Raw genomic sequence first — 23,951 nt, 5'->3', positions numbered from 1 at the left:
CACAGAGCCCGCCAGCCCCAGCGGGATGCCCTGCAGCACGTACAGCGCCAGCAGCAGCAGCACGCTGCCCAGCTCCGCGCGGCAGCCCCGCGGGCCTCGAGTCGTCGGCGTCTCCGGCGGGAGCAGCGCCTCGGCCTCGGCGCCCGCGGGGCCGTCCCCGCACACCGCCAACGAGGGCGGCACTTCGCTCCTCACGTCCAGGCAGTGCTGGTGGCTGCCGGGACGGCGCTGCCGGCCGCCATCCTTGGCCGCGATGGCGGGAGACATGGCCCCGGGCGGGCGGGACGGGCGGCTCCACACGGAGAGACACACGGCGATGAGGAACCGCGCCGGCACCACCGCGCCGGTACGGCACGGCACTTCCGGTCACGTGGAGGCGGCGGGGCAGGCGTGGCTGCGTCCCATTGGTGCGCGGCAACGTCCGTGTCGATGCGGAAGTGCCGGCACCGTGCGGGGCCGTTGGTCGCGGTTGGTTCCGGCCTCACCGCGCGGGGACCGAGCGGCAGCGCTCATACAGACGTACGGCGGTACCCGGCAGCGCTGCTTTATTACTGCTTTATTTATCGCTGCTGAGCCGCCCCGCTCTGACCCGCTGTTGGCTACAAGCAGCGAGTACCGCCAGTGTTCGCCCTTTATCTCCCACCCGAACGTCCAGGCGGGGCAGGTTCCGCCCCGTGGTGCAGCACAAAGCACGATGCTGTTTGTGTGTGAGCCCCGAGCCGTGCTGTCCGTACGCCGCCATCAGCTGTGGGCGCTCGGTACAAACACACGCTGCGCCGCGACCCGCAGCGGAACCGAGGGGCGGATGGGTCGGAACGTGCCTCGCACCCAGCCCTGCCCTGAGCCGGCTGCACACAGCGCTGCGGGGCACGAGCACCACAAGGACGGGACACGGCCCAGACACAGCCCGGCCATAGCACGGACACGGCCAATCGCACACACACATCCCGGCCGTCTCCCCGCCCCGTCCCCCCGCTCCTCCTCTTCCTGCCGTCGCTGCTCCCCGGCTGGCGGTGCTGGGCCGGCTCCTCCCCTGGCAGTCGCACACTGGCGGCCTTGGCTCGGCTCGGCCTTGTCTCTTTCCCGGCTCCCCGCTGCCGTCCTCATGGCGCTGTGCAACGGAGACGCCAAGGTCGGTGCGGCGTTGCGCGCTGGGCTCCGGCCGCTTTGTGCCGGGGGCGGCGGGCACACGGCGCGGCCCGGCCCTGGCCGAGCTCCGACCCGTTTCGGTTACGGTCGGGCCCGAGGCCGGCAGCGGTTCGAGCGGCCCCGCGGCGGTTCCCGTCGTCTCGGCGGGGCGTTGGGGTGGGCTCGGCCCCGGGCCCGAACAAAGGGCCGCAGGGGCTGCCTGCTCGGAGCTCCTCGGCTCGGTCCCCAGCAGCGCCGCGGGCCGCCGGAACTGAACCGCGCTCCGCGGGCGGCCGGTGAACGGCCCGGGGCTGCAACGCGGGCACCGCGATCTCGGGCCTGGCCCTGCGGCCGCTGGAGCCCGGCTGGGATGCGGCCGGGTTGGGGCCGGGTTGAAGTCGGGGGTTTCCTGCCCGCCGTGGGGTTTCCCGAGCGGGGAGCAGGCGCTGCTGTGCCGCACATCGAGAGGAGGAGGACGAGTCCCTGCGGCTGCTGAAATCCCGTACCACGGGGAGCAGTTAATGCCGTGAAACCTGTGCTGCATTGGGAGCAACGGAGCGAGGTCCTGGCTGCAGCTCGTTGCGGTGCCGGCTGCGCTGCGGCCTCGTGGGGCCGGGATGGAGGTCCGTGTGTGTGCGGGCACTGCCTGCTCCCTGCTCGCACTGCCGACTGTGTGTGGGCACAGCGGGAATAAGGGAATAAGGCAGGCTGTGTCCTGCACCGGGCACCTGATGGCAGGATCCGTGCTGGAGCTGGTTATGGAGCTGATGTCATTCCTATAGAACCAACGCTGTGTTTTCTAATGCTGAAAACCAACAGCACTGCCTTTTCCTCTCGGAATTATGGGGTGAGAGATCTGCAATGGGCCGGCTGCTGGTCTGAGCTCTGTAGGGTTATTTGGTTCTCCAGGTGTGGGTGGCAGTAGGAATGTTTTGTATCTGTTGTGCTCTTCAGCAGGAGTCTTGGGACTCAATATAGGCTTTTTTTCCCCCTGTTTTTCTCTTAGGAAGTGTAAGTTCTGTTCTGTTGCCCTAGCCCTGCTCTCCCATGATGTCAGAGCGGGTGCAGCTGTGTGCTGTGCATAGTCCTTGAACCCCTTGCTTGCTTGTCCAACCAGGTTTAACAGGCATTCTCCCAAACAGCCATTTGCAGGGATTTATTTTGGAAACAGACCAGGAGAAGACAGGGAGCTGTGGTTATAACCCTGCTGAGGGGTGCTCAGCAGCACCAGGGGAGAAGTATTGCCCCAGTCTGCTTGAGCAGGAGCCCCTCGTGCTGCCTGGCTCAATGCTGAGAAGTCATTAAGAGCTTCTCATCAGTTGTCAGCTGAGGGACAGAAATTAATAACGACTCTAACCTGGATTTAGGCTTTTGAAGGATCTAGAACTGTTTGTTTACATCCTTTAATTTAGATGGTGTTATGGTTTGATGATTGTTGGTTCCTGGTATTCCACATCATAGTATCATGTAGTGCACTGGGAGTTAAAGTGTTAATGCTCCAGTTCTGGGTACCTGTCCGGAAGGGAAGGAAGCTGCTTTTTAGGTTTTTAAAATGAATCTCTGCTCTCAGAGAGCTTCGTTGGGAAAGTTCATCTCTTTTGCAGGTGCTCACTGAAAACTTGACCTTGAAAGTCCAGGCGGACTGCCAATACTCTGTGATATTTGTAAACTTTGAGCACTGCTATCATACTTTTGTTAAGAGAAAAAATGTTTTCCCTTGTAAAACTGCTTCTCAAGGGCCTGCGGACCATTGGTTTCTCTTTCTTAATGCTTCAAACGTACTGGGCCTTAATTAAGTTTGCCACTTTGCTCTATGGAGCTATAGGTATATATAATCAATTGAAAACACTGATGGAAATACCTACCTGGTATCTGCATACAATGTGGCATGCAACTCAGAGGGAGCTGCTAATTTTACAGAACTTGTGATTTTTAAGCAGGCTCCCAGTCTCTCCTTTGAATCCTTTATGCATTTTTTGAATGCTCATCTGATCACGTTGTTAATTTCCCTGAATGCACTACTCATCATTTCACTCAGTATTTGTATTTATCATATTTTGAAGAAGTCTTCCCCCAAACCAGAGAACACTGAGTGGCAGGGAGTGTGGAGAGGCTTGGGAGAGACTTTAGAGAGATGGACATCCTCGGTGTCATGGAACTTTACTCCTGAACACCTGAAAGACCCTGAGAGCTTAAACAAATATTTGAGACAGGAATGTTGTGGCTCAGGCAGATCTGAGGAGGCACAAATGATTTGGGGCCTGGCTAATGCTTATCGGGCCTTATTCAATACTATCCCAGAAAGGCAGAGAGTTTCTGAAATTGAGAGAGAGAGTCTCCAAGATGAAAGAGAGTGTCTCAGAGCTGATAGGGAGAATCTCCAGTTCCAGAGAAAGAGTCTTCTTGCTGAGAAACAGAATCTGCAGGCTGAAAGAGAGAGTTTCCAAGAGAGTCTCTGAGCTGAGAGGGAGAGTCTTCAGAAGACAATACAAAATGAGCGAGATGGTCTCCAAGCTGAGAAGTAGTTTCCAGGAGAGAGTCCGAGCCGAGAGGGACAATCTCCAGGTCCAGAAGGAGAGTCTGCTAGTCAAGAAACAGAGTCTACAAATCCAAAGAGAGAGTCTCCAAACCAAGGCAGAGAATCTCCAGGTTGAGAAAGAGTGTCTCCTCGTTAGGAGAGAGAGTCTCAAAGCCTGGCAAGAGTGTCTCTGAGCTGAGAAAGAAAGTCTCCAAGCCAAAAGGGAATATCTGCAAGCTGAGAGAAAGAATCTCCGATCTCAATGAGACACTTTTGAATCTGAGAGGGACTCCCTTCAATCCAAATTCAACAGCCTTCAAACAGAGTGAGACACCCTCCAATCTGAACTAAATATCCTCATAATTGAACGAGACAGACTCCGAGCCAAGCTGGAGAGTGAGAGCATCAGAACTGACCAACCTGATCAACCACAGGAGGCACCAGAATCGATGTCAGTTGCCCCTGTAAGAGGATGGAAAGCAAAACATTTCCTGGTTGCTGTGAGCTTTGGAAGTCCCCTGGATGCTCGCTGGCTCCAGCCTGCAGGGCAACTGCTGGTGTGATGTCCCTCAGTGGCTGAGGAAGGCATCTGTAGGGCAGCCTTTGCATTTGGGAAAGCTTCAGAATGTCTGTTAAGGTAGCATCTGCCAAAGTAGAACCCTTCTCAGGTTTTCCTTCATCAAATTACTCTGGCAAGGAAACAGTGCAAGTTTTAAGTTAAGAGGGAAAAAGACTCAAAAGTGAGCAATTTCAGGAGCAAAAGTTTTTTCTGCATGAATTTCCTAGCATCTTAGCATGGTCGAGTTCATGTTGTTCCTCAAAGACCCCTTGGTGAGGGTGCTTCCACAGAGCATCAATTCTCCCTAGAGAAGAAGAAACCCATCCATGTGTTTTCTTGTCCTCTGCCAGGTTTGGCTGAAGCTGGCCATCCAGCTCAAGCAGCCCAGTGTGCAGACTGCAGGCTCTGCTTGAATGCTGCATTCAAAAGTTTGTTTGTTTTTCATAAGTTGAAGCAGAAACATTTGTTCTCAATTTCTACTCCCTGCTCCCCCCAGGATGTAATGACAAGTGAAAGCTCAGAGTACATGGAAATGCAATGAGGAAACACATTTTTCTCCTGGCTTTGCACGGTGCTGCTTTGCTTTAGGAACAAGGCACGTGCTCTTCATTATCATATGGCGTGCTGGGCTGCATGCAGAAGTGTAACGTGGAAGAAGCTGGGGCTGTGGAGGTTTGTTTATGGAAGGCTCTCCCGTCATGCAGGGGAAAGGCTGATGTAGTTTGTGCTGTGCTTGGATTTGGGGATGGGGATGTGGTGGTTGTGTGGGAGGGATGTGCTGTGTCAGTGTAGCCAGGTCAGGGACACACTGGGCTTTGTAAACTTGCAGGTTCTTTAATTTACAAGTCTTGCCTTTAGTCTGCATTATTTTAGCCAGGAGTTAAGGTGCCAGCAGCCCTGTAGCTGTAAGATGTGTGCTATAAGGCTGTGGTGTCTAACAAAGCACTGACTGAGCCATGTTCACAGCCAGAGAACGCGGGAGGAGAGCTGAAGGATGGGCAGCACCACTACGAGGGAGCTGTCGTCATCCTGGATGCTGGTGCACAGTACGGGAAGGTCATCGACCGCCGTGTGCGTGAGCTCTTCGTCCAGTCTGAGATCTTCCCCCTGGAGACGCCCGCCTTCGCCATCAGGGAGCAGGGCTTTCGGTAGGTGCTGGCTGGGCTGGCTGCCTGCTTGTGCTGTGCCTTTCCCTGGGGTCGTGCTGTGCTGTGGGATCCTCAGCTCATCTGCCTAGGTTTCACTGGGCAAAACTTGTACAGCAATGTTACTGTCGTTTGTTTGCTGCTTGTTGTGGTGTTATAAAATGTCACTTTAATAATTTTTGGTTGTAAGTACAACTTAAATGGCTGCATTTTAATTGTGCATCTGCAGAAAATTACATGGCAGCGCTCTTTAACCTGTTAAACCAGGGTAGTTTAATTATGAAAAAACCCCAACCTATTTAACTACAGTTTGAGTATTGGACAAATTGCTATAATTGATGCCAAACCATTTCTGGGATGCAACTGAAAAAAGCCTCAGTGGAAGTGCCATGCATTGTTAGCAGCAAGAAACTGTCCCAGTTGTGCAGAACTTTGTACAGTTCTTGTTTTATGATGCTTGCCAGAGTCTGCCTCTTTTGTGTGGGGAAAATAAATAGGCCGAGGTCTGCAAGTCATCAAGGACGTTACTTGTCGGGTGAAAATTCAGAGGTGCTCTGAGTGCCTTTTCTGGAGCCATGCAGGAGATAAGGCAGCGCTGTGTTGCAGATCTGTTTTTCTAATCAATGATAATTAGTGACTCAATAAGCAGTGTGTTTTAGAAAGTCAGATAGGAACACGCTGATCTCTTCTGCAAACTGAACGGAGAACCCTGGGGCTGCTGCACACATCAGGCAGCCTTTCTGTGAAGAGTTTCTTTTAGAAATGTGTCAGATTTAGTTAATGATTCCCCAGCAACCAAGTCTTTGAGCAGTGGATGTACCGAACTACCGCTTTAAGAAGCATCCCTGCACCTCGCTTCCAGGTGTGGATGGCGGTGCTGGCAGTGAGGGGCTCAGAGCTGTGCTTCTCAAGGCTGAGGTAATGATTACGGCTTATCAGTCGCACCCATCAGTCAATAAACGTTGTGTCCCCAGTGCTGGTCAATCATTGGCATCCCTGAGAGCTCTACAAACACTGAGTTTAGCTGTCTGGTGCCTTTCTGCAGTGACCGTTGTAAAAAGGAGCTCATGGTTTTACTGCAGGGTTTTGATGAGGCTCTGTGTGCCATGGGAACAGCCTGGTTTCCATATTGCAGCACATGGCATCAAAGATAAAAACTGAGTAGTCCTGGGAGCTGCCCGTGGTCTGTTCAAGGTCTGAGATAGGCAGAGAGGTGGAAAGAGCTGTCGAGTTGCATTTGCAAGTTGCATTTACAAAGGCATCTCTGCAGCTGCAGAACACTGGCACAGGGTCCTGTAAGGACGTACTGTGCTGTGTCTGCGGGTATTAGCCTGTAGGTTTGGCCATATTTCTGACCTCCAGGACCTGAGGGCTGGGGAGCAATGGGTGCATTTTATTCCTGGTGTTTTGATGTGGCTCCTGGTGGGCCTGTAGCCCTTTATAAACAGGCTGCTTTGGAAGTGGTGTAAGCAAAACCGAAGCAAAGTATGTCTGTACCAGAGTTAGAAGGCACAACACTAATTACATGGCAGTGCAATTGAACTTCAAAATTCTGCATCCTGTGCTGCAGGAACATGAGGACAACTGGTGCATCTCATGGCTGGTGCTGGCTTTCTTCCTGTTTTCTTCTCTCATCTCTCAATTCATTTTTTATTTTAAGGGTTCAGATTCAGGAGATCTTTCTGTGTTCTTGTGTTTTTAATTGGCAAGTAAGAGAAGCAGACTTGAAGCCTGGAATTTTTTTTAACAAGGCAGTAGCTAATTGACTTCTCATTAAAAAATTGTTTAGTCTGTAGGTGTGTGGCTAGATTTTCCTTATTTTAAATAATTACTGCTCCAAATGCATGGCTCTTGAGCAAATGTAATGTGCAGTCATAGGTTGGCTGAGGTGGGTCACCCCTGTTCCCTGTGGCCCAGCCCCCGAGCTGCTTCCAGCCCGTTGTGCACATCCCCAGCAACACCCCAGCCCTCCCTGCCCCCTGTGCAGCTCTGGCCCAGCAGTGCTGCTTTCGCAGCCCCAGAAGCTCAGGAGTCTCTATTTGAACGTGGCTCTCCTCCAGATGGCACAGGCAATGCAGAGTGTGTTTGTGTTGCAGCGTTAATGCTCTGTGCTTGATTCTCGCCATCTTGCTTCTCTTGTAGTCAGCATTTGGCTGGGAATGTGAAACGCAGCCCTGTTTTAAGCTGGCTTCTGTTTGACTTTGTTTAACCTGAAGAAATACCTCTCTTGTAAACTGTTTTTGCCAGCTGTAGCCTAGCAAACCTAAACTGTCTGCTAGGGTATCTGTATTAGAATTTAATTCAGAATATACAGAGTTATGGGTGTTATAAGGCAATGCTGGTGTTCAAATGAAGTCAATAAATGTGAGTTAATAAATCTCTTGTCTGCAGAGCTATCATCATATCTGGAGGACCAAATTCTGTGTATGCTGAAGATGCGCCATGGTTCGACCCAGCAATATTTACAATAGGAAAGCCGGTTCTTGGGATCTGCTACGGCATGCAGGTATGGTGGAGAGAGCTGTTTGCCCATGGCAGCCTTGCTTTGCAGTTAGCCAGAGTGAACTGCTACAGGACCAGCTTTTCCTAAATAAGCAGTGTCACATGCCATTAATGCAGAAGATATTTTTAAGGTGCTAATTGGTAAACCGGGTGTGCTGTGCTTGCTTTCTTGATTCTGCCATATCAACAGCATTAATGCTTTTCATCTTGCTTTGCTACCATGAACTGAGTTTTGTGCTCATTTTTTTAAATCACAATAAATGCACCCTGGCAGTCGTAAACTGATTCCGTATGATATTAAAAAACACATCCATCATAAACAGGTGAAGTGGTTTTTCCCTTTGAGTTTTAGGAAGAAATAATTGGGTGGAGATTTGTGCTACTCCTTCCTAACGAGGGCTAAGAAGAGTCTCCGTGGTCACAAAAATCAGACTTATGTTTTTGCCTGGCTCTCCAGAGATGTTCGGGCAGATCTCAAGGAGGTTAAGCCTATGTGAGGGCACTTCACTAAGGGCTGGATGTCAGGTTTTTGTTTAGTAGCTTATATGCCTTTGTGGCAACTGGCCTTAGATAATCCTCTGATGTGCAGAGCAATCATTCAGAAGTACACATTGATTTACAGTACTGAGTATGCGTTGTCTTGTGTGTCTCTGTCTCTTGCCTGCTGCCGTGTGTTTCTATTACTCATTGTGTGCAGCAGTGGTCCCCAGCCATGCTGACAGAAGGCCAGAGGAAGAGAATGAGCCCAGTGCTCATTTTTGAGAAGAATTCTCACTGTTTTGCCAAGTGCTATTTTAAATGAGTATAATCATGAAAGTCTGGCTTGTTGTGTGTCCAGGGACTAGAGCTATTTGCCTGACACAGCCTGAAGTACAAAGATTAAAGTGATACTAAATTGTCTTGCTTTTTCATGTAATCATTGTGTTTTGGCAGATGATGAATAAGGTGTTTGGAGGTACGGTACACAAGAAGAGTGTCAGAGAAGATGGAGTGTTCAACATCACTCTGGATAACACGTGTTCACTGTTCAGGTACGTGGATGCTTTGAGCAAAGAGAGCAATACTGGGAATGGAATGGAACTGGTCTGGAAACTGGTGACCAAATGAGAGGAGGGAGGGGTGATTTCCAGAGGACAGTGAAATTGCACCCAAGCTCTCAGAAATTCTGATAGACTGTTACAGCTGTATTAATGAGTAGGCAAATTATGTATTTAAACAAGTATTTAGGAATAACTTCTCAGTTGTCTTTTGAGATGTAGATGTTTGTTTAGAATATTGTATAAGCCCTTTTGTTTCAAAGTAAAATGTTTTAGTTGGGTCACTGTCAAGTACTGCTGTGCAAAAGTCTGCATCAAGCTCTTGTAACCTCCCTGACAGTGCATTACTTTATATTGGCTGGCACCCATCCTGTTTCTGAAAGGTAACAGTACATTTGAAACATACATTTTCTGCCTTCCTTCAAAACTGCTTTGTGGTGTCTTAATAAACTAGAATTAAATTTCTTGGTAGTTTGTCAGTACCTCACAAGTTCCTTGTAGTAATCTGAACAGTTTAGTTGTGTCCAGAGATGTAATTTTATTGACTTCTTCCCTGTAGAGCTATTGTAGAACTTTGTATTCTGCCTAATGTTCAGGGTGCCCAGAATTGTTCTGAAGTCATTCAGATTTGATCAAGAAAACTTAACTTAATTGGAGTAAAAAGCAGGAATCCAGATATCCTGATTGGCAGAAAATGGCTGTACACATCAGACAGGGAGTATTTCAATGTTGAGGTATTTTAAAAACAGCAAAAAAAAAACCAAACCCAACCCCTCTTTCTGTGATTGTATGGGAGCTTCCAGTGTAGGAGTCCCAGTTGGAGGTGAGTGCTTCTGGGAAGGAATTCTGCATACCTTTAAAAAGGGTCTGGTTGTTTTTGAGCACATCTCCAGGGGAAAGAAGAAACCCCAAAACCCCCCCACGTTGTGCCTTTAGCACAAAGTATTTGGGGATTGGTGTTGCAGGTAGCTGGATTATTTTTTGTGGGCTCTGTAAGTGAGAGCATTGTGAAAACCTGATGTGTGACTTCTGTCACTTTTACGCTGCAATGTATGGCACTCTGTTTAAGTCTAGCCACCTTATTATTACTGATTCTAGACTTTAATCTTTGTCTAGGGGCCTTCAGAAGGAAGAACTTGTGCTCCTCACTCATGGGGACAGTGTGGATAAGGTTGCTGATGGATTCAAGGTGGTTGCACAGTCTGGGAACATTATAGCAGGTATTTATTTTAACTGAAATTGGTTTTTTTTGGTAGCCTTTGTTAAAGGACTTAAAAGTTACTTGCAGGCTGTCATGGGAAAGTGTTGGTTTTTGTCAGCTACTCAAAGTACTGAATACCCAGCAGCCTCTTTGAGAGTCTTTCGTGGTAGATGGAAGATATGGATAAGTCTTAAGTTTACTCAAACACTTAGTAAGGTTTCAAGCTATTCTTGTGGCTTAATGAAAATCTCTCATTTAAAAAACAAAGAGTTAGCAATGTTTCACATCCTGCTCTTAAAGCAGACCTGTAACTGAGTAGAGAAACTCTGGACGATGTCTGTGAATTGTATAAATTGACTTTTGGGGTTAATGACATTAAAATGGCAGCTTCTTTGCTGAAAGAAACGAGGCTCTGGTAGCCAGGAGTGTCAGTGGGCAGCATGGATGGCAAATAGTATCAGATTGTCTCAGCTTCTCGGGTTTGCTGACACTGGGGGAGCAGAGCTACGATTTCTGATGTGTTACTCATTATTTATTGAAATAAAGAATTGCACCTTTTGGTGAATGACTTCCTGATGAAATTCCGTGATGTTTCAACTCGCCTTTTTCTAATTTAACCTTCTGAAAAGAACGTGCAGTTTTAAAAATAAAACTTAGTGTTGGAGCAGATGTTTGTTTTGCTGTGTATGTGCACGTTTCACATCCAGTTAATTTGCTTTGCTCATTTCTTTGCACCAATGAAGGTATAGCAAATGAATCTAAAAAGCTGTATGGAGCACAGTTCCACCCTGAAGTTAGCCTTACAGTGAATGGAAAAATGATCCTGAAGAATTTTCTCTACGATATCGCGGGATGCAGCGGTACCTTTACGGTGGAAAACAGAGAGCTTCAATGCATTCAAAATATCAAAGAGAAAGTGGGCTCATCCAAAGTTCTGGTAAGCATCTGGAGCTCAAGTCGAGAGATTATTTGCAAAAATCTGAGAAAAACACTAATGAAGTTAGTCTGGGTAAGTAGAAGAGCGCAGAGCTGTCATCATTTGGGTTACACATTAAACAGGTTTGAGAAAGCGTTTGCGTGTTGCACGTTCGGGTCAATATGTTGTTTGACTTCCCAGTGGTGACTTGGAGGAAACTGCGAAATCGATAGTCTGCTTTCATCCTTGCAGCCGTATCTGAATTAGTAGTTAATACTTTCTCCCTTGACAGCTTGGCAAGTCTGTTTTTTTTCCCTTTTTTTTCCTCATCCTTAGGTTTTACTCAGTGGTGGTGTGGACTCAACTGTGTGCACTGCTCTCCTGAACCGTGCTTTAAACCGGGACCAGGTGATAGCTGTACATATAGACAATGGATTTATGCGCAAAAGAGAAAGTCAGTCTGTGGAGGAGGCACTGAAAAAACTTGGGATTCAGGTTAAAGGTACCACTCAGCTGTGGCAAAACTCATTTAATCACAGTTGTCGTCTGTAGTTTGTTTAAGAGTGCTCCACTGGAGGTTCACATCTTGTTCTGTATCTCTGTCTTTACAAACCGAGCTCATTTGGCTCCAATGACATTCAATCACTCAAAAGTCCTTCCTCAAAGCTTTTTTTTTTCCTTTCTGTTTTATTGGAGTGTGTTGTTTGTGGAATAGTCTGTTGAGAAGCCATCTTATGACTTCAAGCAAATGGTGATGACCAGAGTTTGTTCTCCACACATCATTGCAGGATTTTCTTGTTGTATTGTTTTGTTTCAGAGGAATGCTGTGCCTTATTCTTGCGTTCCCTAGACTGACAAGTCTGGGCTGTGACAGGCTCCCAGGGTGACAAATGAAGGGAATTCCTATATGGAAAATGAGCCTTCTGTCAGCCATGGAGTGCTGGTAAAAGATGCCAGAGAGCCTTCTAGCTGGTCTCTGTATCAAGAGCCTCTCTAAATTAAGAGGCATGATGCACCATGAGTAAACATTGTGTTGTTTAACTTTGGTTGCGGTAAGGCCTTCGCTTAATAGCCATCCCATAACTATTTAAACAGAGCATGTAAGTTGTAATCTAAGAGGGGAGACAAGAACTGAACTTGTTTCCTAGCCTCGTAGTATGTAAAAAATGGCCCTCTAGAGCATGTTGATAAAGGAAATAATGTGTTTTTTGCAGCAGTTCATTCTTGAGGTATCAGGCCTATTTAGTACAATTGGTGCTTAAATGGTCGCAGTATTCTTAAGCACAATAGTAATTCCTATTCTTTGTAACCTTACATATAAATCTGTATTGGCTTTGCCAACCAATCCCTGTAATTTCATACAGTGGTGAATGCAGCTCATTCCTTCTATAATGGTACAACAACTCTGCCGATCTCTGATGAAGATAGAACTCCACGTAAAAGAATTAGCAAGACCTTAAATATGACTACAAGTCCTGAAGAAAAAAGGAAGATTATTGGTGACACATTTGTTAAGGTAATACTTAGAATTCTTTTTTTCCACATGTGTTCTAGATACAGGTTATTTCCTTCTGAAGCACCGTGTGCTCAGTAGCACAGTGTTGTATAAGCTACAGATGGCCTAATCCATTGGCAATCCAGTGAGACCTTTGAAAACTGAAAAGTTCTCTTTTCCTCTCCATCTTACAGATTGCCAATGAAGTTATCGGAGAAATGAATCTGAAACCTGAAGAGGTTTTTCTTGCTCAGGGTACCCTCAGACCTGATCTCATTGAAAGCGCTTCCCTTGTTGCGAGTGGCAAAGCTGAAGTAATCAAAACTCATCATAATGACACAGAGCTGATTCGAAAGTTAAGAGAAGAGGTAAATGAAAATGTGAATGGTGGTGTGTCCTTCTGATTATCACAAATGTGATGCTGGAAGTCAAAGATGAATAGCTTATGTTTTTCTGGTATAACTGGCCTGTGTTGATGCATCTCTATGCTTGTGATGCCCTTTAAGTTCTGTTTTAATGTTGTAATTTATTACACTTCTTTCTGGTTGCTACATTCTCAAAGTAGTCAGAATGGCTTCAGTATTGTCCAGCACTGGATATTAGTGGAAATGTCAACAGACTGAATCCATGCCCTTGTGAACAGTGCTGCTCACAATCGTTACCTGAAAACGATTTCCTTGCTCTTCCTTCCTTTAGCACTTAAACCTAGGACCGTGTATGGAAGCATAGCCAATACCAAACACCTACAGCAGATGATTGCTGAAAGGCTTTTCAGACAACTTTAGACTGATCGGCTGGAATTCATGATGTAATGGGCCACTTACTTCTCCTTCTGATGTTCAGAATGAGAGATACAGTCAGCATGCAATGTTTTGTAATGGCATTGATAGCTCAGATTGCACACGATATGGATTCAAGCAACAGCAGCGATGTGCTTTTAGGTGAAATGATCATTAGTTCCTGTTGAGAGGTGTGACTGCAAGTCTGCTCAGTTGCACTGAACACTACAGGCATAATAGTTTTCTCCTTTGGAAGGGAGTGAGAATTTGGAAAAATTTCTGATCAGAGAGAGTGGCCAGATACTGGAACAGGGGACTGGGGGGGTCACTGTCCCTGGAGGTGTTCAAGGATTGTAGAAATGTGGCACTTACGGACGTGGTTCGTCAAGGTGGGTTAATGGTTGGACTAGATGACCTTGGTGGTCTTTTCCAACCTTTGTGATTCTGTGAATGCATTTAAGTGAGTTGAGAACCAGGGGCAGCTCCATCAGGTCCCTCCAAGGATCTGTTCTCTGTGCTCTTTCACAGCCTGTGCATCAAGTCGGTGGCCTGGTCGGCTGTCTGCCAGCAGTGTGCTGGTGGTGCACGATCTGTTTGCCATTTGTCAACTTAAGAACCCACAGATCTTTTTGGAATATCCTGCTGTGGGCACCTGTGGATAAAGAGCGGGAGTTTAGAAATGGTACAAACGCAGGAGATTGAACTGGTGACAGAAGACACTCTGAAGATGTGCAGCACGAGCCTTGTCTTTTTTATTGTACCCTTGGCTGGTTAGCTTAAACAAACCTATACTTCTATATGGTATTTTCAAAGCTTCTTGATCTGTGTGAATTTCAGAAGACGGTCAGAACCAGGCTGACCTACAGCTGTATTTGCACTTTTTAAGCCATTGATACTCTTGGCACAGACTTAAACTTTGTCTTATCCCCTCTCCTGAAACTGTTCTGCAAAGCCTGCATTCACGTGTACTTTCCTTTCCAGTGTTTATGGAAGTGTTGGCAGCTGATGCTGTGAAAAGCAGGCCGCTCTGACTGCCCTTACCTAAACATTTGAGGCTTTTTGTTTGAATATGTGAGCTAGAGTGTAAATCACTGTGGATTTTGTTTGTTTGTCTTTAAGGGTAAAGTTATAGAACCACTAAAAGACTTTCACAAAGATGAAGTTCGAGTGCTAGGAAGAGAGCTTGGACTTCCCGAAGAGCTGGTTTCAAGGCATCCCTTCCCAGGTACCGGAATCCATGCTGCTTAGTGAAGCATCAGTATTGCTTGGAAGATATTTAGCGTGCAGAAAACAATTGTGTTGGAGAATAAAACTTACCTCTAAACACAGAAATAATCTGGTGGATTTTATGAGGCTTTAATTTAATCATAGGGTTGTTTTGTTGTTTTTTTGTTTTTGAGGAAATGAGTATTGAGAGCAGCTTATTATTTTAAGCTCTATGCGTAAAATCAGATTTGTAATGAGTTATCACATAGCTGTATTTGCTTCTTAATTTTTTAAGCCAAAGCAAGAATTATCAGTGAAGTGCAGCTGAATGCTGTCTAAGCTGTCAAATATATCTAACTTGAAATAATGGCCGTTGTTTGCCTGCTTTTCTAAGTGGTTGTTGCTGTTTTGAAAATGATTGAACAGAGAATAACAGCAACACTTTTCAACCAGGAAACAACAAAATACGTAATGTAGCAAAGTCCACATCTTCTTAAGAGGGATGTGCTTTTTGTGTTTCTAAACTTGTCCTGCAGGGTGTGTAGTAGTCACAGTCAGAACTCATGGACTCTTCTGTTAATGCACCAGCCCTGCATGAAGTTAAAGACACTATTCAGATGTTTCCAGCAAATTACACGTACTTCTGTGTCAAGTAGTTAGCTGGCCAAATGGCCTCCAGGGGTCTTCTTAAAAAACAATGGGGATTCAACTGTATGTTGTAACCAACTCTGTCATCCAGGTTGCCTAGTGAAGGGAAAGAGGAGATTACTGTTTGCTTTGGCTTGCCATCCAGCGCACTTCATCATCACTAACTGCTGCTTTAAACAACCAGCCAACGCAAAACGTCAGTAATTACTGCTTAAATGTATTGGCCAGAAATACTGTTCCGGAATAAACTGTTGGCTTCTTTCTTTGGCTTATTCTGTTGGGTGTTAAGACAGCATTGGAGGTGTGATGGCAAAGCATAGCGTACTTAATGAGTGACCTGCTGTTCCAGGTGCTTTTGCTTCCGGAGATGAAAGTCAACTTTTCATGTAATTTAGCGTGATGCTTTTTCAACTTTCTGTTGCAGGTCCAGGTCTGGCCATCAGAGTGATATGTGCTGAGGAGCCTTATGTGTGCAAAGATTTTCCTGAAACAAACAACATCTTGAAAATAGTTGCAGATTTTTCTGCAAGTGTTAAGAAGGTAACAAAACTGTCGGGCTCTAACGTGTATAGAAGTGGTGTGATCATTCTGTAGCACATTGCTGTGTGGTGTAAGTTGGTAACATTTAAAAATGACTGATTTGTGCTCTTTGGGTATAACACATTCCAGTCCAACTTGCTCAAAGCTGTTTGGCACAGTATTGAGTGACTTGTGTAAATTGGAAGCTTTACTTACCTTTCATATAGCAAATAAATACTGCTTTAGTTAAAATTAATGGATATGGGGATTTCAGAAGATGATTCAAATCTCACCATGTCAGAAAAAAGATTTTCCCTACTTGGAGCAGTTGTAATTTCCTAGGATGGCATTTCCTAACAGCCACTGGGTGCCTGGATGAGGGTGCAAGAGTGAGGAACCAGCACTTGTTGGGTGCCCCAAACTGAAGTGATAAGTCAATGACATTTAAGCACTCAGACCTTGAACTGTTGGAACCTTCCTGGTTTCTGTGAGCTCTCAAACTGAGCTACAGGGGGCTGAAGAGCCACCAGTAGGGAGCAGCAATAAGTCCCAAGTTCAGAACAACTTGCAGAGCTTTTTCTTGAAGGAACACTGAAGGAAAAGCATCTGTAAGTGTTCTTCTTGAAAGCACGTTGTATTGCTGTGTGAGGTAATATGGTATTGCTTTGTTCTGTGCCTGAGATAAACAGGCATGAAAAATTCAGCTTCTGGGGAGAGAGAATGAATGCAGAAAAGCTGTGATCTTGAGAGGGCTTCAGCTTAAAATACATGCAGTTACTTTCACTGAAACTTAGTTGTTATAGGAAAGGTATTTTGTAAACTATTCCCAAGGGTAAATGTGAACTAAATTTAGACAACCAGCTACTTAATTTTGTGTTGTGTAAGTTCTGTCTGAATGCTTGGGGGCTTTGTGTAGTTAAATGTTATTTTTCTGCATCACTGCACAGCCACATACTTTGTTGCAAAGGGTCAAAGCGTGCACGACTGAAGAGGACCAGGAGAAGCTGATGCAGATTACAAGCCTACATTCACTGAATGCCTTCTTGTTACCCATCAAAACGGTGGGAGTGCAGGTAAATGAATTCATTCCAGGAAGCTGCTTCCTAGCAGTTGGCAGGCTGCTAAGAAGTGTAAGAATTGTTACTGTGATGTTGATAAGAGTTCTGGAAAATCAGCTTCACAGGAGTGTGATAGCTGTGCTGTATCTCAGTTGTGGTGGTGTGCAGGTGTCATGAGATCTGAAGAGGTAAATGCCAGGTGTCACATTTGAGGATATCATTAAGGTTGAATAGTGCTGGCTGCTTGCACAGGCAATTTCTTCTTGATGTTTATAGTCTCATAGATTCCTGCTGTACTCGTGTTGCCCCGTTTGGGGCTGAGTGGTCCTAAAATAAATTGCTCAAAAAAAAAAAAAAAGGACCCAGAGCAAAGCAAACTTCAGGATATGGAAACACTCACATCTGTACAGATGCACAACATACACAAGCACAGCGTTTTCTTCCTTTTCGCTCCTTTGCCAAAACCGTGGTGGTTTTTATGGGTTCTGTTTGTATTTGGTTTGTTGTTCTGTCACTAAATGCTGAGTTGGCAGTCATAGCTGCCAAGTCTTTCTTTGCATTATCAGTATTGAATTACACCTTTAATTTTATTATTGGCTGCTTAATCTTGCGTGTCTCTTCTGTAACTCCTTGCAGTCAGCTTTTGTTGTTTCTAGCAATAGCAATATCATTCTCATTCAAAGTACAGACTCCTATACTTTGTCACAAGCCTTCCTCAGATGGCGCCCTCAAAACATGCAATCAAGTCTGTGCATTCCAGTCGCCTCGTAGATTCTGAACCCTTTCATTTTATACATACTTGCTAGTTTGTGAGAGACGTCTGTCACTTTGGCATTCTCTCATTTACTCGATATTTCTACGTGTTCTGACTTAAACAAGTTTGTGTCTGCTGAGCATTGACACAAAGGATGGACCTGTAACTTACAGAGTGCATGGAAAGGCAGTGTGAAATATTTTGGCAGTGAAATTCATGTTCCATTGATTTCCAGGGTGACTGCCGCTCATACAGCTACGTGTGTGGGATCTCCAGTAAGGATGCTCCACACTGGGAGTCCCTCATGTTTCTCGCCAGGCTCATACCACGTATGTGCCACAACATCAACAGGCAAGTGTTCTCTGCTCGGTACCAAACTGCTTTTATTTCTAATAGTAATAAGCTTAGTGTCCCCATGGAGTCTATGATGTAATTACTTATCAACATATGTGTATTATATGGAGGTTACAAACAATAAATCCAAGCTTGGGTCTATTTCTGGCAATACCAACTCGAAGTAATGGTTAGTTTATCTCCACATTTTAAGCACTCAATTAAACAACTTCCAATGTAACTTAAGAATTCTGAGCCAGCTGATGAGCTGTGGTGGCATGTGGGATCGTGCTTTGTGTCAAGAAGGGGATTTACATGAGACTGCCAGCTCTAGTGCTGCAGAGGAGAGCTCCGAAGATGGATGGTTTTATCTTAATTGAGGTCTCTTGTGAATATGTATTTTCTTCTGAAGTTGTCCAGAGATTAAGGCAGTTCTGGAAAATATGTATCCTTCTTGCTCAGCTGTAGACTTGTGGCAAAGCTGCTTAGAACTGCTTACAGCAAAACTTCATTTTGTCACTTAAGTGACACCCACTGAAAGCGCTGCTGTACCTGGGAGATAGATCCTGAATTACAAGGTATTCCTCTAAACTGTGTGCAGAGCAAATAAAAGAAGGCACGAACTCAGGTGGTATGTGCAATTTCCAAGTGTGTGCTGGATTTACAGCATTGCTGTCTTTAAGCTGCTCTGGATTTAATACTCCCCTCTGGGATATACCACCTCACCAGGAGTTCTGCCATTCCAGGGCGTTTGTCTCAGAACTTTGGGTTGGTGTTGATCCTCCTGTGAGTCCAGTTGTGCAATATTGCTTTTAGTTCTGCAGCACATGTAACAGTAAGATTAAAAAGATCAATCTGATGTGATTGGTTTGGGCTCAGAAGATACTTTATTACAAATGTAGTGAAATAGATTTGTTAACAGCAGTGTTAGTGCCCTGCTTTGAAAAGGCAGCTATTCCTTAACAGTAAGGTTTCCTGTCAATGATACCGTGGTTTCCTAATGGGACTGAAAATGGACATTTTAAGCACATAAGTAGCTTTCTTAGAATAATCTTAACTTTTACTGACATCAAAGTAAAATTGGAAAGAAAAAAAAAGTCTTCTGTAATGCCACTGAGTTGGTGTTTTATCAAGGGATTATTCTCTTGGGTAAGTAATTCTGGAACTATTGCTGGTCTCTGGCAAACAGCATATATTAGTAAGATCTGACTTGCAAAGCTGGCATGCATGTTGCCCTTATTGAACATATCCATTAAATTATAACACGTTCTAATTGGTGGCTAAGGAGTGAAACTAAATATCCGGTCTTTCTGTGGTTGCTTTTTCTGCAGTGCTGAAATGCAGTCTTTAGGCAGTCTGTTACATTCCACTTCCAGGAAATGTGTTTTCCTACCATCTGGTTTGTTTTCCAGGGTTGTGTATGTGTTTGGTCCACCAGTCAAAGAGCCTCCCACTGATGTCACACCCACGTTCCTGACAACAGGAGTCCTCAGCACTTTACGTCAAGCTGATTTTGAGGCTCACAACATTCTCAGGGAGTCTGGTAGGTGTTCGGCCTTGTCCTGTAGATGAGGCTGTTGTTTCAAGTTCCCCATACCCCCATCGCTATGGCTGTGGTTACGTAGTGGCACAGTCACTCTGTAGGCTTCTTGAATGCATCCAAAATGTTTTGCTGAATGGGATGACAGACCTTTTCTTAAAGGCCTGGAGGTGGAGAGCTGAAAGGCAGGAACTACTGGACTTTCTGCTGGCAGAATTAGTGGTGGGATTGCAGTTCTTTTCATTCTTCATATGGCAGCTGTAGATAAATTTCACAGCTGGGTGCTGCTTCCTCATCTGCTGCCTGTTGTCACACATGGGACTGTGCCTGGGACCCTTCTGGTAGGGGCAGGGTGGGACACGCTGCACAGCTCAGAGGCATGATACTTTGCTGCAGTGTGTGCTCCTACAAGAGCCACTGTTAGCCAGAAAAAAGTCGAATTACTTCTTTTTGATGATCTCAATTATCAGTATTTGCCTAAATAAAGTAGATGAACTATGCAAAGACATTTGGTGCGGTTTTGAAATCATGCTTCCTTGTGGAAAGAAGGGAGCAAATGTTCAATCACCCAACCTTGGTGTGTGGTGTTACCTACATTTCATTGGTAATGGCTGAAAGTATCTCATAAAATAAACTTCTTTAACATTTCTCTTTGTGAGAATCACCCCTTATTGCACTTAATGTTGGAACAGGCAAAACTGAATGCTTATGTTTTGTGGGAGGGAAAGCCCCAGGACTACAGTGTTTCCTGTAAAACTTCAGTCGTGCTTGTACTTCTAAATCAAATTAAAGCGCTTTGTGTTGCTATTTTCCTGAAGGTTATGCCGGAAAAATTAGCCAGATGCCAATAATCCTGACCCCGCTGCATTTTGATCGGGACCCGCTGCAGAAACAGCCGTCCTGCCAGAGGTCTGTGGTTATCCGAACGTTTATTACTAGTGACTTCATGACTGGGATTGCAGCAACTCCTGGTAATGAGATTCCAGAAGAGGTAAGATGGGCCTTCAAGTTCCTTTGCAGAGCTTGTGTTGTAGGTGACTTGTTTTAACTTTCTCTTTCTTGATTTTCTTTATTTCTTGCTCTTGGTTAGGGACAATGTAGTGTTGCTTTGGAAAAAAAAACATTAACAAAGAGCAGCTGACTTGCAGTGGTTTGCAGTGGGAACGACTAACTTAAAATTTTTCCAGCCAAAATAGCAGAGATTTTGAAGCTTTTGCCTGCATTAGTAGCTGGGAATGTCCTGCCTTCTGGAATTGCTTTGCTTCCCATTTTTTATTTTACTAGAAGCTGCTGCTTAACATCTCAAAACGTGCTGTTTCCAGGTTAGGTCACTGGGAGACCTTGCAAGCAGTTTTTCTAGGAAGCTTCATCAGTGTCCAGCCTTGAGTGCTTCATCTCTGATGGAGCAACGTTAATGGATTGCTCTGGAGAACAACTGTCAATGAAGCATCTGACCATTAGCAGAAGGGAGCAGCTGGTTTTTAACCTTCAGAGCTCCCTTTTTTTTATGAGAAGTTCATCGTTTCAATCAGGCTGCTGCTTTCTGTTTGATTGTGGGTCAGCTGGAGGTGTTGGTCTGAGGTGTCTGCAAGTGATGGGCAGCAGAGCAGGACAGCATGTACTAAAACATAACCTCCAAAAAATCATTGTGAAGCTGAAGAGCCACTGCCTTAAGGGAAGCATGTTGTGATTGCTGCTCAGTTCTGTTACCATCAGCAGGTTCCAAATACAGCTGCAAACATTGTGAAGCTGGGAGTTTTCCTTAGTTGTTTTTATTTCTTAATTGGTAGTAATATGCTAATAGCTGTAGGATTTTTCTCTCCTGTTTATTGAACAGTCTGAACAGGGTTTTCCTTTTATTACGATAGTTTTCATCATGTCTGTTCTACCTGCTTTTTACAAATCTATTTATCCCCCATAGGTTGTATTGAAAATGGTGGCAGAGATAAAGAAGATTCCTGGCATTTCTCGGGTGATGTATGACTTGACTTCAAAGCCCCCAGGAACTACGGAGTGGGAGTAAATAACTCTTTTTTTATTAAAGTACTGCGTGCAGTCTAAGTCATATCAGAAACCATTCCCAGTGTTGACATGCAGGACTGTGAAAGAGTGACTGGAGCTGCTACATCCCATCTGACTCCTCTCCTGGAGCACAGAGCGGCGGTTACAAGCAGTGCAGGGATAACAGAGTGGGGCTGAGGATTTGTACGGGTAAACGATGGCGGCAGCGTTGCCTGTGTGCAGACAGATTCCTATTGCTTTGGCCTTTGTCTTACTGATTCTTCCCATTTCGTGTTTCGGTTTGTTAACTGTCATTTCAACGTGTCTTTGGTTTTGTACACTGTGTAAAAAGAGACGGCTTATTTACTTTACTGAAAGCATTGTTACAGCCTAAAAATGTAAAACGGATTCTTTGTGACCAACTGCTTTTGAACAAATTTATTATAAATAAATATTTTGCCAAATGGAGTAGTGGGTACTGCTGAGTTGTGGAACTGACGTGTACTGTTGTGTGCTGTAAGGCCTGTTCTAGATTGTTTGACGTATTAGCCCATGGCAATAACACTGAGTCCCAAAAGAGCAATGCTGATAGTATTATGAGATGGCCTCCTGCCTGCCTGCCTGTCTGTCCTCGCTCCCTCTTGCGTCGCCTGGTAGGTGTGTTGGTTGGTGAGAGGCACATCCCATCACACACACACTGTGTGTGTGGAAATGCCACGTCCCTGTGAGGTGTCTGTGTGTTTTTGGGGCCTTGGAGAGGAGTAAAAGCAGGAGCACGGCTCTGGAAGCTGTGGCACCAGAGCTCCAGGATGTCCGAATCCTGGTTCTGGTCTCTGACCCTTCTGCAATAGTCCCTTCACAGCCTGCTGCTGCCCATGTGCTTACCTTATACTTGATGGCAGTTTGTTTTCTTCACATTTGCTTTCATAGGATATGTATTATTTTTTTGTATGCAATGTACTTAGATTGACTTTTAAAATCCTTATAGTCATTAGTGTGCAGTCACAGTACTGGAGTGACTTACCCAACCAGTACTGATTATTTCCATCATGTGTACTCTGCTGTTTCTGTAGTTAAGCAATAATTTAAGGGGTGTTTACCTTGGGCACCCTGTGCTTTTCCCATATGTCAAGGCGGAGCTGTTTACATCCACCTGAGAGTGCTGAGCACATCCTGCAGCTGCTGTCTGTGGAGGGGCAGGTTCTGTGGCAGCTCTGAATTGAGCAGTTTGCTGGGTACCTCTGCCATGGAACTGCTGCTGTGTGCTCCCGGTCAGCCCTGCTGCCCTTTTGTTGCAGCCGAATGGAAGGCAACTGTTCTATGGGGGGACAAAATGGTTGTTCTCAACTGTTAAGGAGCAAGGGGTATTTCATGGCTGTGGCTACTTATATCTCCACTTACACAGATCAATGAACTGGAATAATGGTTGAAAGCATTCTGTTTTGTTTGGCTGCACATCATGTGTTCCTATCATTTCTGCATTTCCTGCCTACGCATTATGGAAATCTATTTGGACGGCAGCTTACAGGACATGGCTGACATGTAGACTTCTGATTTTTGCCTGTATTCCTGAGCAGCTGCATTTCCTATGGAGGTGGTGTGCAGCAGCCCCTGCACTCTGAGGTCACTCTTGCTGCAGGTGGCCATGAGCTGCCCTGCACCCACAGCTTGCACGGGGCTTGGGTGAGCAGATGCAAACTGCTGTGCATCTCAGCTGCCTCCTGAGCTGGTGTAGTTCTTGTGACTGCACCCGTTGTGACCTCAGTGAGCTTTTTGCTGTGTGAATGGAGTTAGACCTGTTAACACACATGCTCTGGTGATCCAAACACTGTGTCAGTGGTTGCTGAGGCAGAATCTATTAGTACAGCATGGGTTCTGTTGAAAGGAAACTTAAATTTTTAGCGTGCATTATTTCAAACAAATGCTCCCTAACAAACTGACGGCCTTAGAGCACGTTCTAGTTTTCAGTCTATAAAATCTGAGGATAGTTTTCATTGCGTTGGTGTCTCTTAGGTAAATGGTGAGATGACAATTAAAGCTCCTTGGTGTGCTGCAGAAGTACTTCAGCCTCTCAATGCTGTAGTGGTTGCTTGTTGTAAGTAGCCTTGCTCTTACTGCCACTGCCGTGTTGTCAGTTACCTTGACAGCAAATAAGCAAAACAGAAGGAATTACTAAAAAGTAGGGAATATTGAGCATCTCTAAAACCTTGAGCCTCCCCAGCTTTGAGTGAGACTCTTTTAGCTGCTCTCCTGTAAATAAACACGCAGTGTGGTTACAGTGTGGGTGGCAGTGGCTGTTATGTGCATCAGGACTGGTGTGTTGGTGCCTTGTGATGTGTCCCCAGCACACCGGGATGGGAATCTTGTGTGTGCTGTGGACTGGGAAGTGCTTCCATGAGTTCCACCTGAACTGGAGGTGTCACATATTCCTGCATAGTGTGTGTATGCCGGGGTTGGACATACACTTGGAACATCTTCAAATCGTGTCGGTTGCTTTCATGTCTGTGAAATGGAGCTTAGCAGCAATTCCTGTGCTCTTCTAGGAACCTTCTTCCTTGTTTTTGTTTGTTTGGGGTTTTTTAAGCCAGAAGGGTGAATATTGAAATGTTTAG

At 45.6% G+C, this 23,951-nt stretch overlaps 1 protein-coding gene across 2 annotated transcripts; it reads left to right on the top strand.

Moving 5' to 3' along the window:
• Nucleotides 1-11: 11 nt before the first annotated feature.
• On the top strand, nucleotides 12-21,807 carry GMPS (guanine monophosphate synthase). Of its 2 annotated transcripts, none has more exons than XM_015872177.2 (16): nucleotides 12-1,132; nucleotides 5,172-5,353; nucleotides 7,742-7,856; nucleotides 8,786-8,883; nucleotides 10,006-10,109; nucleotides 10,834-11,027; nucleotides 11,343-11,508; nucleotides 12,371-12,522; nucleotides 12,696-12,869; nucleotides 14,400-14,505; nucleotides 15,559-15,674; nucleotides 16,601-16,726; nucleotides 17,701-17,816; nucleotides 19,211-19,341; nucleotides 20,157-20,329; nucleotides 21,260-21,807. In XM_015872177.2, exons 1-16 carry the CDS (start codon nucleotides 26-28, stop codon nucleotides 21,359-21,361), a joined length of 3,162 nt encoding a protein of 1,053 aa, XP_015727663.2. In that variant the 5' UTR covers nucleotides 12-25; the 3' UTR covers nucleotides 21,362-21,807. The 2 variants fall into 2 exon arrangements, with proteins under 2 accessions (XP_015727663.2, XP_015727664.1); XM_015872178.2 differs by lacking the exon at nucleotides 12-1,132 and adding an exon at nucleotides 1,421-1,751 and having other exon boundaries at nucleotides 21,260-21,401.
• Nucleotides 21,808-23,951: the final 2,144 nt, after the last annotated feature.

Source organism: Coturnix japonica, chromosome 9 (assembly GCF_001577835.2).
Source record: "Coturnix japonica isolate 7356 chromosome 9, Coturnix japonica 2.1, whole genome shotgun sequence".
NCBI classification, from domain to species: Eukaryota; Metazoa; Chordata; class Aves; order Galliformes; family Phasianidae; genus Coturnix; species Coturnix japonica.
The sequence above is the reverse complement of the archived record's forward strand: the minus strand, read 5'-3'. Positions and strand labels throughout refer to the sequence as shown.